Source organism: Littorina saxatilis, linkage group LG15, assembly GCF_037325665.1.
Source record: "Littorina saxatilis isolate snail1 linkage group LG15, US_GU_Lsax_2.0, whole genome shotgun sequence".
Taxonomy (NCBI): Eukaryota; Metazoa; Mollusca; class Gastropoda; order Littorinimorpha; family Littorinidae; genus Littorina; species Littorina saxatilis.
In genome coordinates, this window is record NC_090259.1 from 46,378,097 (window position 1) to 46,397,809 (window position 19,713).

The window sequence follows — 19,713 nt, forward strand, 5'->3', positions numbered from 1 at the left end:
GCTTTGACGATGAACATTTCATTCTAAATCAGTGTTCAGTCATAATCTGGCAGAGTAACATTCGTTACAAAAAACACCCTGTACCACACACAGAGGAACCCCCGTTAAAAGACCCCCAATTTAAGACTTCCCCCTTTTTAAAGACCTTTTTTTTTTTGTTCGTTCATGGGGTGAAACTCCCACGGCTTTTACGTGTATGACCGTTTTTACCCCGCCATTTATGCAGCCATACGCCGCAAGTTTCGGAGGAAGCATGCTGGGTATTTTCGTGTTTCTATAACCCACCGAACTCTGACATGGATTACAGGATCTTTTTCGTGCGCACTTGGTCTTGTGCTTGCGTGTACACACGGGGGTGTTCGGACACCGAGGAGAGTCTGCACACAAAGTTGACTCTGAGAAATAAATCTCTCGGCGAACGTGGGGACGAACTCACGCTGACAGCGGCCAACTGGATACAAATCCAGCGCGCTACCGACTGAGCTACATCCCCGCCCTTTAAAGACCTTGATTTGTCAGATTCTGTGTTCATAACATCTGTTAACTTAGAACTAGAATGTCAGGTGAGGATCTAAATCTTACCTGATTCTTTTGATGTACTTCTCTGTTGAACCATCTATATGGTGTTTGTATGTCTGGCGAATCCCAAACCCGTGGCTCTGAAAAGAAGAACACAAAAGGCATCACTCAGTATGACGGTAAAAGAGGGACAGTGATTGAGACGATATAACTTAATTTTTAGCATTGCCACTGTGCTTGTGAGTATTGGGGTAAAGTTGTGAAAGGTCGGCCGCTAAGACTGTTCGTCTGTCTTTGTTTGCTTTGCTTTAGTGTGTGTGTGTGTGTGCGTGTGTTTGTGTGTGTGCATGTGTTCATGTGTGTGCGTGTTTGTGCATGAGTGTGTGTGTGCAAGTGAGTTTTTGTGTGTGTGCGTGCGAGTTTTTGTGTGTGTCTGTGCATGTGTGTGTGCGAGTTTTCGTGTATGTGTATGTCTGGGTGTGTGTGTTTGCCTGTGTGTGTGTGTTAATGTGTGCGTGCGTGCATGTGTGTTTGTGGGTGTGTGTGCATGCATGCGTGTGTGTATCCATGTACCAGTGTGTATCTGTGTGTTTCAGTGCATTTGACAGTCTTCGATGTCAGTGTGTCTGCTATTGTGATTGACTGAAATGGTTAATCACGCCTCAGCGTTCTTTTTTATTGGTATCCTCTACCCTAAGAGTCTTGTGAATTCAGAAGAATCCCAGGGTTGCACATCACGTAAAATTGGAGGTATTATAACCTCTGACCCCCCAAATCACATACGAGATGCTCTTTGAAAGGGTGTCGTTAAGTAACAATTATTTTGCCAAGAGGTATAATAACGTACGACTTGAAAGGCAAAAGGGTATGACTTTGATCGTTTTACAAACGGTACGACTGGTTATGTGACGCTCGAGGTTTTTTTTCTGTTTTTTTTCGCAGGAGACTAATTTTGGAAAGCTTCACCGGCGATCTCGACACGTGTTTACTGTCTCCAGGAAGTTGGCGCTGTCAGCGTGACCAGAGTTACTTCCCCTCCGCTATTTTCGGTTCTGTTGGTTCCGCGAAGACCGCAAGTGTGCAAGTTTGCAGACGATCAGTTTTGTCACTGATTTTGTGTTTGAAAATGCCACGACCAAGAAAGCCTGCTGCAGTTGATCCAAAACAACGAACTTTGACGTTTGTGATACCTGATTTTAGCATGCTTGGTGAAATTCTCTTGACCATTCCAATCACTTCTGTACCCTGTGAGAGAGGCTTTAGTCAACAGAACCGGGGGAAGTCAAAGCTAAGGAACCGACTCTCAGTGGAGAGACTGGCCAACAAAATGATGATTAAACACGTAGGCACTGACCTAAAGCGTGACATCACTGGAAGGGCATTGCAAGTGCACGGAGCCATGAGGAAAAGGAAATCTGTTGACAGTGGCTGTGACTTGCAAAGCAAAACACCAAGACTTCACCCAAAGACTGAGTTACAGAGTAATATTAGAGCCATACAGTTGCAACGCCCTTTCAATGATGCCACGCTTTAGTGTGTTGGAACTTAGATTGAACTGTTGTTGTGGAGAGACACAGTCACAAGTGTGTTGCAGATGTGAATTTCAACAGGCACTTGATAGGTGTGTTGTTAATTTGTAACCAACAACTGAACAGGCAAATAATTTCAAACTTATTGATACTCATAATAATGTTCTTGTTGTTGTGGAACTGAACTGACTTTTCATAGCATTACCCTGAATTTGTGGGGAAAAAAACTGTGTGGCACTGCTCTGTTGAACTCATAATTGTCAGTTGGTGGCTGGGTTCTGGGTTATTAATAAAAGTTTACTGTTCAGAATTTCAAGCCAGTTTACTTGTTCATTTTGTGAAAGCTCTCAGCCTCTGACTAGTGTTTTGATACCCCGGTAATTGCTGTAAATGTGTAAGTGTTATTCACTTATTGTAATGCTACAAGCAAGAATGTACACATATGACATTTCACAATGGTCATAAATTATTTCCTTTATTCAAAGCACTCTCAAATTGACAATGCAATTTGCACACATTGACATCATGCACATGCAAGAACCTGGTAAAACAGCAAAGCAATACACCGAGTCGCCGACAACATGCCATACCCTTTGATCAATCAGGAAAGGGTATGAAAACCCTTTACTTTTTTGGTGAAAGGGTATGAATACCCTTGACCTCAGAGCCTGTGTGGAACCCTGAATCCATAAAATAAAGTCAATGCCGTACCTTGAAGAGATCGACAAAGGCGAGAAGAGTGTTGGGCTTCATTTCACTCTCTCTGTTCAGAATCAGAACCATCTCCAGTAGCTCGCACTGCACACCGTACGATATCCCAAATATTAAAATATCCCAAATATTCGTCAAAATGTCACAAATATTAATATTAAAATATCACAGTGGAGTCCAGCTATAACGAACCTGGGTATAACGAAATCCCGCTTTTAACGAACTGCCATTGATTTCCCGGCAGACAGCCTTCTATTTTTTACTTGTTACTTTCCGGCTACAACGAACCTTTTGAACTCATTTGCATAACGAATTTCTTACTTGTTACTTTCCGGCTACAACGAACCTTTTGAACTCATTTGCATAACGAACCCCGCTTATAACAAACACGTTTTCATCGCCCCAGAGCCGTTTTGTCTCTAAAAGTCACGAACTGATGTCAATAACAGATCACAAATATTGATATCAAAATGTCACAAATATTCATATTAAAATATCACAAACATTAATGCAGTAGAACCTTCCTTTCAAGGCCTTTAAAGATCTGAGAAAATCAGGTCTTAAAAAGCAGCGAGTCTTAAAAAATGGGGGTGAATTTACAGAACTTTAGAACAGAAAGCAAGGTCTTCTTCTTCTTCTTCGTTCGTGGGCTGAAACTCCCACGTACACTCGTGTGTTTTTTTGCACAAGTGGAATTTTACGTGTAGGACCATTTTTTACCCCGCCATTTAGGCAGCCATATGCCGTTTTCGGAGGAAGCATGCTGGGTATTTTCGTGTTTCTTTTACCCACCGAACTCTGACATGGATTACAGGATCTTTTTCGTGCGCACTTGGTCTTGTGCTTGCGTGTACACATGGGGGTGTTCGGACACCGAGGAGAGTCTGCACACAAAGTTGACTCTGAGAAATAAATCTCTCGCCGAACGTGGGGACGAACTCACGCTGACAGCGGCCAACTGGATACAAATCCAGCGCGCTACCGACTGAGCTACATCCCCGCACTACTGACTGAGCTACATCCCCGCACTACCGACTGAGCTACATCCCCGCCCAAAGCAAGGTCTCAAAAGGGGAGACTTAAATTGAGTTAGAATATCTGAGCTTTTATCATTTGTTACTCACCTGTTCTTTCAAATTCTGTGTTACCCATGTAAGCACTTGAACATTTGTCTGAAATTGAAATTAAGGTAGAAATTAATCAATAAACCAAAGGGGAAAAATCCCAGATGTGGAAATTAAAGACACAAGAGAAAATGAAAACATCTTACTTTTTACGCTTTCTCTGAAAAAAACGTATTCCATCTTCATTAAATAGCTTTGTCTTTTCTTCCGCTTTCAACCTTGCATGCAAAACTATGTCACTGAATGCTGTGTACTTTGATGCAGTTAGTCTTCAGGCAAAGCAATAGTTCCATACATACACACGCAAACACGAAGGTAGCACGGTATGCTTAAAATCCTCTCTATCAGTAATGCCAGTCGTCGCGATATAACCTTCGTGGTTGAAAACGACGTTAAACACCAAATAAAGAAATAAAGAAAGTAATGCCAGCCACAGCATGGTTTGGGAAGTAAATGGCAATCCAAATGTACAAGGATTAAAGTTAATAACATTGAAATCATTCAAATCTGCCTGAGACTCTGTATCTCTGACTGTTTTCAAGCTTTGCTCTATGATTTCTACACCCCGAAAGGTTTGAAAATGGAGGAAACCACCAGAAAATCATTAATTTTCTTAAAGCACGAATTCCTTATTTGTGGAAAGAAACTCTCATTACTGAATGATTGTAATCCATCCATTGTAGGGTCTCAAACATCTGTACAGCAATGAACTGCGGGAAACAATGGCCGACTTACCATCTGCATTCCGTTCTGCTGGTCATCGGGCGGCCGCATTTGGCACAGTGAAGACAGCTGTTTCTGCACCTGCAAGGACACCACAGATTGTGAACAACAACATCAATCTATTTTTATACAAGAGGAACCCCCCTTTTTACATCTACAATTTAAAAAAACAAACAAGATCTTAAGAAGAGGATAAATTTTCAGAGGTTTTGGACAGAAAAAAAAACACCCAACCAAGGTCTTAAAAGGGGGGGAGAGGGAGGGGAGAGGAGGGGGGCGTCGACAATCAAAGTCTTAAAAAGGGATTCTTTTCTACAAAGTTTCAGAGTCCTGAAAAAAAATAATCTTTTCCACACAAAACATGCTTCTTGATTATGATGACTTCATTCTTGAGTTGTGAATGTTTTAAGTAAACCAAGACATTGAAGAAAAAAGTGTGAAAAGTAGGAAACAAATATTACACGTGTCTACTGTTTACGGAGTTTAACAGTGATTGTCCAGGAAAGTTAGTTTTTGATTTTCTTTCAATCCACAATGTAGCATCCATTTCATGCTATATCTATCAAAACAAACATTACTGTTCCCTCTTAACACATTTTACTTTGAAATAATTATCAAATATCATTTCTGCTCTAAAAAATGTAAATTGCATATTCAGCATTTGTAATTACAGTCGAACTTGACCATTGAGAACACCCAAACAATCTCCGACCAGTTTTTTAAAAACATAATTCACCTTTCCATAGCAACCACCTGTTTCTTCTTCTTCATTCAAGGGCTGAAACTCCCACGTTCACTTACGATTTTGCACGAGTGGGTTTTTATGTGTACAACCGTTTTTACCCCGCCATTCATGTAGCCATACGCAGCTTTCGGGGGGGCAACCACCTGTTTATAACGACCCCTCTTGGTCGGTGCCTTGGCTGGTCGTTACAGACAGGTTTGACGGTAATAAACAAAAGATATTCTAAAGATTGTAAACTGCCCAAGGATTTGTGATTCTGACCGCAGCATCTAACGCAGTACTGACCTTGTCCAGCAGATTCTCTCCGTTGTCCTGGAGACTCTTCATCAACTTGGCATACACCTCCTGCCACACACCAATCAAACACGTCAATGTCACGGACAAGCATGCAAACATAACTCTAAAGAAAACAAATCTCAAAAGTACTTCCTTTTGAAGTTTCTGTGTCGACCAGTGTAAAGTCAAGGCTTACACATAGCCACAGATCTGTAAGTGTCAAGGCTTTTACATAGCCACAGATCTGTAAGTGTCAAGGCTTATACATAGCCACAGATCTGTAAGTGTCAAGGCTTATACATAGCCACAGATCTGTAAGTGTCAAGGCTTTTATGAGAGGGCATCCTTACACTCCGACAGCAGGAAAAGAAAAGAGAGTTGTGTATCTGTGTGTGTGTGTGTGTGTGTAAGGGGGGGGGGGGGAAGACAAGACAGCAACAGACTGAATCCTCACCAGAAGCTACTTAGCAGCAAACAGTTCTTACGGGACTCTATTACAGAAAAAGGTGTGTATGTCCATCTGTGTGTCTGTGTGCATGAGTGTGAAGGGGTGGCGACAAACGGAATCCTCACCCGATACGGATGGTGCAGGTCCCAGAAGAGAAAGATGTGGCGCAGACATCTCAGCAGGTAGAGGCGCTCCGTGAAGTAGAAATCACGAATCTTGAGGATCAGGGCCTGGGAGTGTCGCTCGTGGCTCAACACTTGCTATCAACCCAACACAAAGGTTCACATCATGCATCAACCACACTTGCTCTCAGCCCAACACAAAGGTTCACATCATGCATCAACCACACTTGCTGTCAACCCAACACAAAGGTACATGTCATGCATCAACCACACTTGCTCTCAGCCCAACACAAAGGTTCACATCATGCATCAACCACACTTGCTCTCAGCCTAACACAAAGGTTCACATCATGCATCAACCACACTTGCTCTCAGCCCAACACAAAGGTTCACATCATCATGCATCAACCACACTTGCTCTCAGCCCAACACAAAGGTTCACATCATGCATCAACCACACTTGCTCTCAGCCTAACACAAAGGTTCACATCATGCATCAACCACACTTGCTCTCAGCCCAACACAAAGGTTCACATCATGCATCAACCACACTTGCTGTCAACCCAACACAAAGGTGCACATCATGCATCAACCACACTTGCTGTCAACCCAACACAAAGGTTCACATCATGCATCAACCACACTTGCTGTCAACCCAACACCAAGGTGCACATCATGCATCAACCACACTTGCTGTCAACCCAACACCAAGGTGCACATCATGCATCAACCACACTTGCTGTCAACCCAACACAAAGGTTCACATCATGCATCAACCACACTTGCTGTCAACCCAACACCAAGGTGCACATCATACATCAACCACACTTGCTGTAAACCCAACACGAAGGTGCACATCATACATCAACCACACTTGCTGTCAACCCAACACCAAGGTGCACATCATACATCAACCACACTTGCTGTCAACCCAACACGAAGGTGCACATCATGCATCAACCACACTTGCTGTCAACCCAACACGAAGGTTCACATCATGCATCAACCACACTTGCTGTCAACCCAACACCAAGGTTCACATCATGCATCAACCACACTTGCTGTCAGCCCAACACAAAGGTACATGTCATGCATCAACCACACTTGCTGTCAACCCAACACCAAGGTTCACATCATGCATCAACCACACTTGCTGTCAACCCAACACCAAGGTATACGTCATGCATCAACCACACTTGCTGTCAACCCAACACCAAGGTGTACATCATACATCAACCACACTTGCTGTCAACCCAACACAAAGGTTCACATCATGCATCAACCACACTTGCTCTCAGCCCAACACCAAGGTGTACATCATACATCAACCACACTTGCTGTCAACCCAACACAAAGGTTCACATCATGCATCAACCACACTTGCTCTCAGCCCAACACAAAGGTTCACATCATGCATCAACCACACTTGCTGTCAACCCAACACAAAGGTTCACATCATGCATCAACCACACTTGCTGTCAACCCAACACAAAGGTTCACATCATGCATCAACCACACTTGCTCTCAGCCCAACACAAAGGTTCACATCATGCATCAACCACACTTGCTGTCAACCCAACACCAAGGTGCACATCATGCATCAACCACACTTGCTCTCAACCCAACACCAAGGTATACGTCATGCATCAACCACACTTGCTGTCAACCCAACACAAAGGTTCACATCATGCATCAACCACACTTGCTGTCAACCCAACACAAAGGTTCACATCATGCATCAACCACACTTGCTGTCAACCCAACACCAAGGTTCACATCATGCATCAACCACACTTGCTGTCAACCCAACACAAAGGTACACGTCATGAATGCATTAGCTGCAGAGTTTCCGAGAGAAAAATCTGTTTTTGACTTTGAGGATGAAAGTCGCTTGTTCATTTTAACCCCTTCACTGCCCACCCCGTATGTAATACGTGGTCATTTTTGGTTTGTCGTACGCCCATAACCGTATCTCATACGTGGGATTTATGTCACCAACATTTCAGAACATTTCTGAAAACTAAATGGGAGGTAACCACTGTCCAAGTACTTGTAGGGGTTCTAAACACAGTTCTTTCCCATAGACCGTTCGGATAAGTTACTACCACTGTGGCAGTGAAGGGGTTAATGGTGCTTATTATAATTCTCTCAGGTGCCAAGAGATTGGTTCTGCCTAATTCTCACTAACTCTACGGCACATGACTATGTCGTATGCATTTAGAGATCTTACTTTTTTGAGTTTCCGGTAAGTGTTGCACTGCATATTGCTGTGTTGATAGTGTTCTGTTCTCTACATTGCAGGTGGCCTTTCATGATAAGGCGTAAACACATTTATTGGTCAAAATTGCTGGTTCCCTGACTGACCATATTTGTTCTCCCAACCGTTGAACTTTTTTTTTACCCTTCAAATTTGATTAAGAACAAAACTCAAATGACGCATTCCTTTCACGTTATGCATGTACCATCTTACAACAAATTTTCACTTTTTTCAAACCTGAAACAAAGTCTACTATACATGCATAGTATACTGACCTTGAGACTTTTCCTTGACCCTCGGTAGTCGTTGACCAGGAAGGCACAGAACAGATCGTGGCACAGCAGTTCATCCACGCTCTACACAACGACAGACATTTTCAATTTAAGTTATTGTCAAACCTGCCTTTGTGACCACCTGTCAAAAGTGACCGCCTGCCAACAACGACCGCCCCGAAATGAGCTTTTCTCAACTATTCATAAATGTTACCATAAATTTTACAATTTCTACAGACATTTTAAAAGACAGAGATGATCAGTGGAATTTATTCACAAAGCACTTGTAAACAGAAAACAGAAAACTGGACAGACATACCGTATTTGACGGATTACAAGACGCACCGTTTTATAAGCCGCACCCCCGACTTTTAACAAAAAAATTGGGACGAGCCACGTATAGGCCGCGTCACTATATTAGCCGCCGTCGAAAAAAAATATAATCAGATCGTGTCAATCAATCAAAACAACCAGGCAAACGAAAGTACGGTATTTGGCGAAATCGGCTCCGAGAATAAACAAGTGAAACAAAGAAGAAAAGTGAAAAAGTTTTAAGAAAAATATCACACACACAATTTGTAACCAACACACACATGTAGTCCCGCCCGGAATAACCTTTTCTGGGATGATTTACGACTTTTGCGCACATTTCGAGCAGACGAAAACACAACATGGCGGCTCTCGCTCCTCCAACTATCGCGAGACACAAAAAAACGAAATCTCGCACGCGCGAGATCCTGATACATCCAGTGTTTCTCTGTACGCTATCTTGTCACGACGACTTGTTGACAAACGAAGATTCGCGAAAGAAAGAGAAAAGCGCCGAGTCTTGAGTAGAGAGCTAATAAAGTACCGGTAATCGCTAATCGAGCGAAATGAAAATCCGCGGCGACTTCCATTAGGTGAATGCTATTCAAGTTTAGGTAACGTTTTAGCCGCATCTTTTTATAAGCCGCTATGCGATTTTTTTGAAAAAAAGTCGCGGCTTGTAGTCCGTCAAATACGGTACTCAAAGGTTATAAGGACCTTTACATATAAACGGCATGCTTGACAAAAGTAAAGAGATATTTAGTTATGTTTCCTTTTCCTTTCAGCATCTTTTGTTGTTGTATTGGTTGGTTTTGGGAACTTATTTGGTTAAAATATGATTAACTCATTCGAGGCGCAGCTAAATTTCCCCTGTGTTCCCTGCCAACGCGCGATTTAGAGCCATTTTGAAAAAAATATTAAAAATCAACAACACAAGATAACCTTACATACCTTATGTTTTTGCAAAGTTTGAAACTTACTCTTTTAGAAAATATATGAAACATTTGAAAGTACATACCTTTTGTTGTCTTCATATCCACGCAAAATATCCAATTTGAAGCAAAACAAAAAAACTTTCTACGTCATGGGTTCATCATACACAATGTCATGATCGACACTTGCATTGCCCGAATCATCACCCAAATGATCGTCCATTGGCACAAAATCGTCACCAGAATCTAAAATATCATCTCCACTATCATCATCACTGAGGTCAAGATCAGAACCGTACTGAATAACACGTTCTAGCACTCTTTTCAAGTTACTACGTCTCAGCAGAACGATCCGCCATCTTGGAAAAGTCAAAACACGTGGGTCGCACACCGTCAACAAAATTTTTATTAATCCCAACAATTTAAGGGAAGGAACTGTTTACAGTGAATGGTACCACTGTAGACAGATAGAAGTTCATTGCAGGGGTTGTTTCCCTTGGTCAGCAGGACCGTTTACACCGTTAAAAATTCGTGATATCCGTCGGAACTCAAGTGCCGGCACGCAGCCAACGCTAAACACAGATGTCGGAATTCCAGTTCCGACGCGCCTCGAATGAGTTAAAATAAATGAGGAAACCCCTTTTCACCCAGTGCAGCCAAACCACAGAGTATGACATGTCTTACCAAGAACTTGCTGAGTTTCAGAACAAACTCCAGTTGTCGGCCAGAAACCACAGAGTATGACATGTCTTACCAAGAACTTGCTGAGTTTCAGAACAAACTCCAGTTGTCGGCCAGAAACCACAGAGTATGACATGTCTTACCAAGAACTTGCTGAGTTTCAGAACAAACTCCAGTTGTCGGCCAGAAACCACAGAGTATGACATGTCTTACCAAGAACTTGCTGAGTTTCAGAACAAACTCCAGTTGTCGGCCAGAAACCTTTCTCTCTTTCTTCAGTCTTTCGCCAGGTGTCCCGCTGAAAAAGAAACAAAATCAACTTTCTTTCTTTATTTGGTGTTTAACGTCGTTTTCAACCACGAAGGTTATATCGCGACGGGGAAAGGGGGAGATGGGATAGAGCCACTTGTTAATTGTTTCTTGTTCACAAAAGCACTAATCAAAAAATTGCTCCAGGGGCTTGCAACGTAGTACAATATATTACCTTACTGGGAGAATGCAAGTTTCCAGTATAAAGGACTTAACATTTCTTACATACTGCTTGACTAAAATCTTTACAAACATTGACTATATTCTATACAAGAAACAGTTAATAAACAAGGGTAAAAGGAGAAACAGAATCCGTTAGTCGCCTCTTACGACATGCTGGGGAGCATCGGGTAAATTCTTCCCCCTAACCCGCGGGGGGTAACAAAATCATCTAAATCAGTCAAATTGCTGTGGCAGTACAGTAACACCAGAACATAGTATTCATTTCCTTGAATCGATCATTTGTTTGCCTTCAAGAACACATCAAATTCTCAAAAATCATGTAAACAATCTATAACATTCTGACTGCAGAAGCCACTAATTCTTAACTAGTCGCGTAAGGCGAAATTACTACATTTCGTCAAGCTGTGGAACTCACAGAATGAAACTGAACGCACTGCATTTTGTCACAATGACCGTAGTCCGCCGCTCGTGCAAAAGGCAGTGAAATTGACGAGCCCGTTTAGCGCGGTAGTGGTTGCGCTGTGCTGCATAGCACGCTTTTCTGTACCTCTCTTCGTTTTAACTTTCTGAGCGTGTTTTTAATCCAAACATATCATATCTATATGTTTTTGGAATCAGGAACCGACAAGGAATAAGATAAAATTGTTTTTACATTGATTTTGAAAATTTAATTTTAATAATAACGTTTATATTTTTAATTTTCAGAGCTTGTTTTTAATCTGAATATGTGACCCTCCACCACGAAATGAGTCGCATGTCACCTCGCGCGGTTCTGCGCTAGGCTTAATATAAGCCCGGGGAGTGTTTGGTAACAGTGAGAGGGTCACTTTAGTCACAGGCTTATAACTCAAACAGTTTTTGCTCTTTTCTAAAACGGTTTTCACCACTGGATAGAGCATAACAAACTCTTTATGAAAATGTAAAAATATGAAAATCATGCAAAGGTGACATGCGACTCATTCCGTGGTGGAGGGTCACATATAACATATTTATATGTTTTTGGAATCAGAAAATGATGAAGAATAAGATGAACGTAATTTTAAATCGTTTTATAAAAAAAATAATTTTAATTACAATTTTTTTATTTTTAATGACCAAAGTCATTAATTAATTTGTAGGCCTCCAAGCTGAAATGCAATACCAAAGTCCGGCCTTCATCGAAGATTGCTTGGCCAAAATTTCAATCAATGTTATTGAAAAATGAGGGTGTGACAGTGCCGCCTCAACTTTTACAAAAAGCCGGATATGACGTCATCAGACATTTATCCAACAAATGAAAAAAACGTCTGGGGATATCACACCCAGGAACTCTCATGTAAAATTTCATAAAGATCGGTCCAGTAGTTTACTCTGAATGGCTCTACACACACACACACACACACACAGACACACAGACAGACACACATACACCACGACCCTCGTCTCGATTCCCCCTCTATGTTAAAACATTTACCGTACTTTCCGGGTCATAAGGCGCGACTTTTTTCCTCGAGTTCGACCCCTGCGTCTTGTATAACGAAGCGCCTAATCCGTGTATGAAATACGAAAAAAATCAAAGAGACCGCTTGAGTACCAGTCAAACAACTTGTGATAATGCATGTTTCAGCTACTAGGTACTGCCCTGCCTTTGATCTGGCCGCACACACAGATTTCCACTCTGTTAAACTCGGTCACTGACCCCGGTGCAGGAAGTGTTTCCTCTCTCAGATATGACAGGGGAACCACCTCTCATGGCAAAAACTGGGTCATTGACCCCTGGGAAGAAGGTCGTGTCTATAAAAAGGCCACCCAGCTATCACAATGCCTTTGAGTTTGATCTGGCCGCACACACAGAGCACACATATTTTCACTCAGTTAAAGTCGGTCACTGACCCCGGTGCAGGAAGTGTTTCCTCTCTCAGATATGACAGGGGAACCACCTCTCATGGCAAAAACTGGGTCATTTTGGTGCGCCCTATCGGCCCCCTGCGTCCAATGGGTGACTGGATTACAATTTTTTTTAAAAAGAAGGGGGTGCGTCTTGTATAACGAAGCGCCTTGTCACCCGGAAAGTACGGTAGTCAAAACTTGACTAAATGTAAAAATACACATACCATTTGCTTCTACTTTTGGCTCAACTTTTACTTTGCTGAAGCCGTGAAATCTTTTGATTATCATTATTTATTCCTACATGTATGAATGCAACATCTCTTGTACATGTACTTTCAAACCAGATTCGTATAGTTTGTTTATCATGAGCAGAGGTTCTAATCATAAGCTGCTCATACAGAGTTTCGTGTTGAATGAAACATTGAAAGCTTTTAAAAAACAAGAGGCGAAGCCTTCAAGGCTCACGTAAGAAATAGACAAACAGTAACACAAACTCAATCACTCCGTCACACATACACACCCACACACACAGTAAGCTTAGGTGACGACTGTGCAAGAAAGAGAGACAATAGATCTAGATCTGTCTGTCTGCATGTAGCCTACTTACAGGGACACGACTGCCAAATAGTCTCGGCCCGCTCAAAATAACAATGACCGAGACCACACACACCACGCGAGAGAGAAAGACTACAGGGAGGCATGCCGTCATGATGCATTAATTGACGTCAAACACTTTTGACCGTGACGTAATCTTATGCGAGCTTTATCCATAGTCTTGGATAACCACTCACACATAGACTCGGAAATGTTAAAGTTTCTACCACAGACATACACACACACGCACACACGCACGCACAAACGCACGCACAGACAGACAAAGTTACGATCGCATAGGCTACACTTACGTGAGCCAATCAGCAAGATGCACTTTTCACATGGTCAAGTTTGCACATGATTTTTGCCTGGCCAACATCTGAGTATCTTCTTGCTGACAAATAGGGTTTGAAAGTTGGTTGAAATGGGCCGTGTGAGGCCCTAGGGGCAACTTGCAGTGTTAGTAACCACTTTTCCGATTTTAGGCCAAAATTTCGACACTAAAATGTTTGTATTTCCTTAACCGCTCAACCAATTTGTAAAAATAAACTGTTTTGTGTTCAGCTCTATGACTTCTACAAAAGGATACATGTTTCGCAACAGTGTGTTCAGTTTGAAATTTCTCTTTGGCATAGCTAGTGTTACACGAGTGACATTACCTTGGGGGCTTGTAGTGCAGCAGTCCAGTGAGAAGTCTGGCCTTGTTCTTGTTCAGTTCATGCTCAATCAGCTCCTGGAAATAAATTCATCATTTATTGTAGTCATTTGTACACACTATCAAAAAAAGGTGTATTATTCATCAAAGTAACTGTATTGCCTCAAAGGGAAGTATTTTTCAAACAATATTACTATTGTATTAGTGATGATTCCACCTGACCGGCCTCAATTCACAGCAGGAGATAGAGGTGTATATTACAAAGAAGATTTAACAAATGTAGCTACCATTGATTGAACATTTTCTAAATTCCTGCTGTGCCAAAAATACAATAACATTTATTAACAAGTCGCGTAAGGCGAAATTACTACATTTAGTCAAGCTGTGGAACTCACAGAATGAAACTGAACGCACTGCATTTTTTCACAATGACCGTAGTCGGCCACTCGTGGAAAAGGCAGTGAAATTGACCAGCCCCTGTTTAGCGTGGGGGTGGTTGCGCTGTGCTGCATAGCACGCTTTTCTGTGCCTCTCTTCGTTTTAACTTTCTGAGCGTGTTTTTAATCCAAACATATCATATCTATATGTTTTTGGAATCAGGAACCGACAAGGAATACGATGAAATTGTTTTTAAATCGATTTTGGAAATTTTGTTTTAATCATAATTTTCATATTTTTAATTTTCAGAGCTTGTTTGAATCCAAATATAACATATGTATATGTTTTTGGAATCAGAAAATGACGAAGAATAAGATGAAATTATTTTTGGATCGTTTAATAAAATTTTTTATTTAATTACAAGTTTCCGATTTTTAATGACCAAAGTCATTAATTAATTTTTAAGCCACCAAGCTGAAATGCGATACCAAAGTCCGGCCTTCGTCGAAGATTGCTTTGCCAAAATTTCAATCAATTTGATTGAAAAATGAGGGTGTGACAGTGCCGCCTCAACTTTTACAAAAAGCCGGATATGACGTCATCAAAGGTATTTATCGAAAAAATGAAAAAAACGTCCGGGGATATCATACCCAGGAACTCTCATGTCAAATTTCATAAAGATCGGCCCAGTAGTTTAGTCTGAATCGCTCTACACACACACACGCACAGACAGACAGACAGACAGACACACATACACCACGACCCTCGTCTCGATTCCCCCTCTATGTTAAAAACACACATTCTGTTCTTGATTTTCAGGAAAATGGCGCTAAGCTTTTAGTTGTTTTATGTGCTATTGTAGAGCAGACAAATGACATGTTTCCATCAATTGTTTAATTGTTTTACAAGGGATCCCCCTTTAATTTAAGACCTTAAGAAAATCAGGTCTTAAAATGGGGGTAATTGTACAGAGGTTATTCAGGGCCTAGCATTGGAAAAAGTGAGTTCAGCTTACAAAGGCGGGGGTCTGGGGGCCGCAGGAGGCCCCCAGTGGGGTCCAGGGGCAGAGCCCCCCGAATTTGAAGATTTTTTTAGAGATTTTTTTTACCTAAATTGAACCCTTCCCCCCCCCCCAAAGAAGATTGAGCAACTAAATTATGCCTTCACAGAAATAGCAACCTTTCGGAGCCATAGTCCATATCGGCACATTACTTCTTCTGACTTGCCTTCTGCCTTCGGAACGAAATCCAGCCATTCCCACTTCCAGGAATACCTGGATTCTTTCTCACTGAATGGCTGACCACGTTCAACAATGTCGCTTCGAGACATTATTTCAAGTCTAGAGCCACAAAACACCGACACAAAGCATGCTCGCGCGATGCCAGAGGAAGTGCGTGCTCAAGCAAACTGTCAAACCGATTGAGAATTGAACCGAACGGTGCACAAAACGAAAGCTGGGACTGCAGGGTTCCTGCAGGGCAGAGCTGATACAATTCAATGAGTTTTCAAGGACATTTCCAGGACCAAATAAATGCTTTTCAAGGACATGATTTTCCCCAAATTAATGCAAAGCACCAAGCTTACCTTCAGTTTTTTCAAGTCTGCAAACTATTAGTCATTTCGTAGTTGTTTCCCTTGCCAACTTTCGGGAAGGGAAGCAACTACGGGTGACTAGTAATAGTTAGTTCGTCTGCTTTCGTTTTCACTCGATCTTTTATTCTCCCAAAATGTGTGTACTGTATTTGACGAAAAAAAAGGGGGTTGCATTTTTTTTTAAATAAGACAAGCTGCTGACGAAATGTATAGGCAACAATTTGGAAAAATCAAGTACTTTTCAATGACTATTTAACAAAACTCTATTTTCAAGCACTTTTCAAGGCCTGGAAAAGGTTTTCCAATTTTCAAGGAGTTTTCCAGGGTTCAAGGACTCTGTACGAACCCTGCGTTTGGGAATAACAGGTTTTTGCATTTCGGCGTACACCAAATCGAATTCCGCGTACTGGAATCTAGTGTCTGTCTGTAGCCAACTTACGGGGACACGACTGCCAGATGGCCAGATCGACACTGCGCTTTCGACAGCGCTCCCTCGCGCAGACACTGGAAACACGCTGTGCAGATTAACCTGTAGGAAATCTCCTTTGGCATTTTCTTTATCTATTTTTCTGGAGCTACGAAACCGAACAATGTGAAATCATCTTCTCCGAATCGGCGAACTGCAGCTCTGTGATAACTGTATCTATACCACAATCCTTCACGCGATCTGACCTAACCTTGACCCCTGACCTGGTCTACATACCCCCCCCAAAACCCCCCACCACCCGTTTTCTTTGGATACACACTTTAACTACATACGTGCCGACGAAATGTTGATCATTGCTTCAATACTTGAAGCTGTTGCCAGGTAAAATTAGTATTTCGGTGTTCAGTCAAATGTTAAAGTTTCTACCACGGACATACATGTACATACGCACGCACGCACAGACCTGTAGACAAAAGTTAGCATCGCATAGGCGACACTTACGTGAGCCAAAAAGGAAGGATCGAGTCTTAAACTGGAGGGTCTTAAAAGGGGGTTCACTGTATCTTATGTCTCACCTTAGGTCGCAGAACACCAGACCCACTGATGAACTGCCACAACACTCGGTTGCTGAAACTGAAAAGACAGAAAATAACAAAATTTAGGTGAAACTGAAAGATGTGGTTTAAAGCTTAGTTGACTTTTGTTTCATAAACCTGGAAGCTATTTTATTGTCATAATCATAGCAGCAGATACTACAAATACAAGATGGGGATTACCTCCTCCATAAGCATCTTCCAACAAAAGTGACAATGACACTGACAGACCAAGAGAGCTAAGTACTTGTACAAGTTGTAGAACAAGTCTTATGCATGAGTCAGATCACAACACAAACAGAATTCTAAGGGCTATGGGACTGGGAGAGATCAGGACAAATCTGACTGTGGTACAATTACAAACACTACCCGCTCTGATGACCTTTTCTTTCCAAAATGCTCATCAGAGCTCACAAACCACTGTTGACATGATCATTCTCTTTCAAGTGTCATTGATCACATGTGATTTCCACAGAGAGTCAGACTCAGAGCTGCCAAACTCTGTGTGTAAGTCATAAGTGTATGTACAACTTGCATTGCAACTACAAGTGGAGATGTGCACCTCCAAAACTTGAAAATGACACACGTTTGCAGTCGCCTCAATTTTTCTCAACGATGTATGAAGATCCATAGACATTAACAACACTAAAGATCTATTGCTTTTTCTGTGTATCATCTCTTTCACCAGGAATATGATTAGCAAGTGACCTAGAGACATTTTCTTTAATTTTACCTGTCAATCGGCGTGCTCTGTCCCGCCATGTTGTTTTGAACCGTGACTCCTTACCGCAATCCCACTAAAAACGAAAAAAAGCTTCAAATGGACTGCAAACAACGGTTATGTCCCTTGCCCTCAGCTGTTACGTTGCTTAATTCATTGACACTAAAGTACTGCGATGTGTTTTAAATAAATGATTTCGAAAAATATGAACTTGACGATCTTCACTCAAACCGTATTTTATTTGGTTTTTTTTCTTAAGGCTTGTCCCTCTCCCCTCCACACCATCTAAGACCTTGTTTGTGTGTGTGTGTGTGTGTGTGTGTGTGTGTCAGTGTGTGTGTGTGTGTGTGTGTTTTCTATTCATAACCTTTGTACATTTAAATCCAAGAAACTACTAACCTTCCAAAATCGACAATCAGAAAACAAAACTTATTTTGTTATTGGAACGTATTATTTAGTCAAAAACTACTCTTTGAAGATATAACTACATTTTTTTCACTACATCTGCAGTAACACTTGGGTTTTCTCATATTTGTCAAGGCCTTAAAGGGTTCTACTGTATTGTTAAAAAGAAAAGGTCTGTTCTGTAGGGTTGAGGTGTTCAGTAGTTCCCAACATTAACAATTCAACTTTCCTCTTTTTGGATTGGATTGGATTGGATTGGATAAGATTTACAGTCCAGTGAGGTTACCCTCATGGAAATTCGGGCTGCTTTCTCCCCGGGGAAAGCGAGCTGCCATACATACGGCGCTACCCATATATTTTTTTTTCTGCATGCGTGTATTCATGTTACCTGAGACTTAATGCCGTGTGAGATGGAATTGTTTTACTTTATTCCAAGTCCCACGGGTATTTGATTGACATTTTTATCTATGCCTATACAATTTTGCCAGAAAAGACCCTTTTGTCAATCGTGTGATCTTTAACGTGCACACCCCAATGTAGTGTACACGAAGGGACCTCGGTTTTTCGTCTCATCCGAAAGACTGCGTGTGTGTTTATTTGTATGTCTTTGTGATTGTGTGTGTGTGTGTGTGTGTGTGTGTGTGTGTGTGTGCACGTACGCACATGCATGCATTTTATTAGTGTGTTTCCGTGTTGGCGTATATCCTCAAGTAGTGCTTGCCAGCTTTTGGTGTTTTTTGCACGTCTGCTACCAGTGTTGCCGTACTCTGCTTTATACTCAGTAAAAGTCAGGATTTATTTGATTATCACACACACACACACACACACACACACACACACACACACACACACACACACACACACACACACTTTTCTATCAAAACATTTTTATTGGGACTATCATTCAGTAAGCGCAGCATGCACACTCAATCGAGAATGCAGCAAAATAGTGTTGTATTTCCTCTCAAGACAAATCACATTAAAAAAGCCATGAACACACGACCACATGTAGATAACCTGATCCACAATCAATCATTATAGTCTGCAGAAAAAAACCTAGAACAAAAAGTCTAAATACCAGTCACTGTTTGCACCTTTGAAAGAAATTACAGCTGAAACAAATAATTATCAAAATACAAATTCAATATAAAAACATTTCGTGTCCACAACTTCTCAATGTCACCATACCTCATACTCAATAATCCCATTAAGTACACGTCTACTGAGTGGACAAACTCATATTAAAAATAATAATAATTATAACAGAAATGATGAGAACAAACCGCAAGAAAAATGTGTATGGAAACCAGAGAAACAGTCTATATCCTAGAGAAAGTC

General features: G+C 41.5%; 1 protein-coding gene across 1 annotated transcript in view; it reads right to left on the reverse strand.

The window, feature by feature from the left end:
• The window catches only part of LOC138949472 (nucleoporin NUP188-like), an 84,645-nt gene extending 66,615 nt beyond the window's left edge, over positions 1-18,030 (reverse strand). The window contains exons 1-11 of the mRNA XM_070321301.1: positions 17,983-18,030; positions 17,232-17,289; positions 14,263-14,336; positions 10,862-10,946; positions 8,730-8,810; positions 6,201-6,335; positions 5,637-5,696; positions 4,619-4,687; positions 3,884-3,931; positions 2,760-2,846; positions 583-659 (exon numbers count right to left, since the gene is read on the reverse strand). Coding sequence (XP_070177402.1) covers positions 583-659; positions 2,760-2,846; positions 3,884-3,931; positions 4,619-4,687; positions 5,637-5,696; positions 6,201-6,335; positions 8,730-8,810; positions 10,862-10,946; positions 14,263-14,336; positions 17,232-17,289; positions 17,983-18,011 — 803 coding nt within the window. The 5' untranslated portion in view covers positions 18,012-18,030. The remainder of the gene's footprint in view (positions 1-582; positions 660-2,759; positions 2,847-3,883; positions 3,932-4,618; positions 4,688-5,636; positions 5,697-6,200; positions 6,336-8,729; positions 8,811-10,861; positions 10,947-14,262; positions 14,337-17,231; positions 17,290-17,982) is intronic.
• Between the last annotated feature and the right edge of the window lie 1,683 nt (positions 18,031-19,713).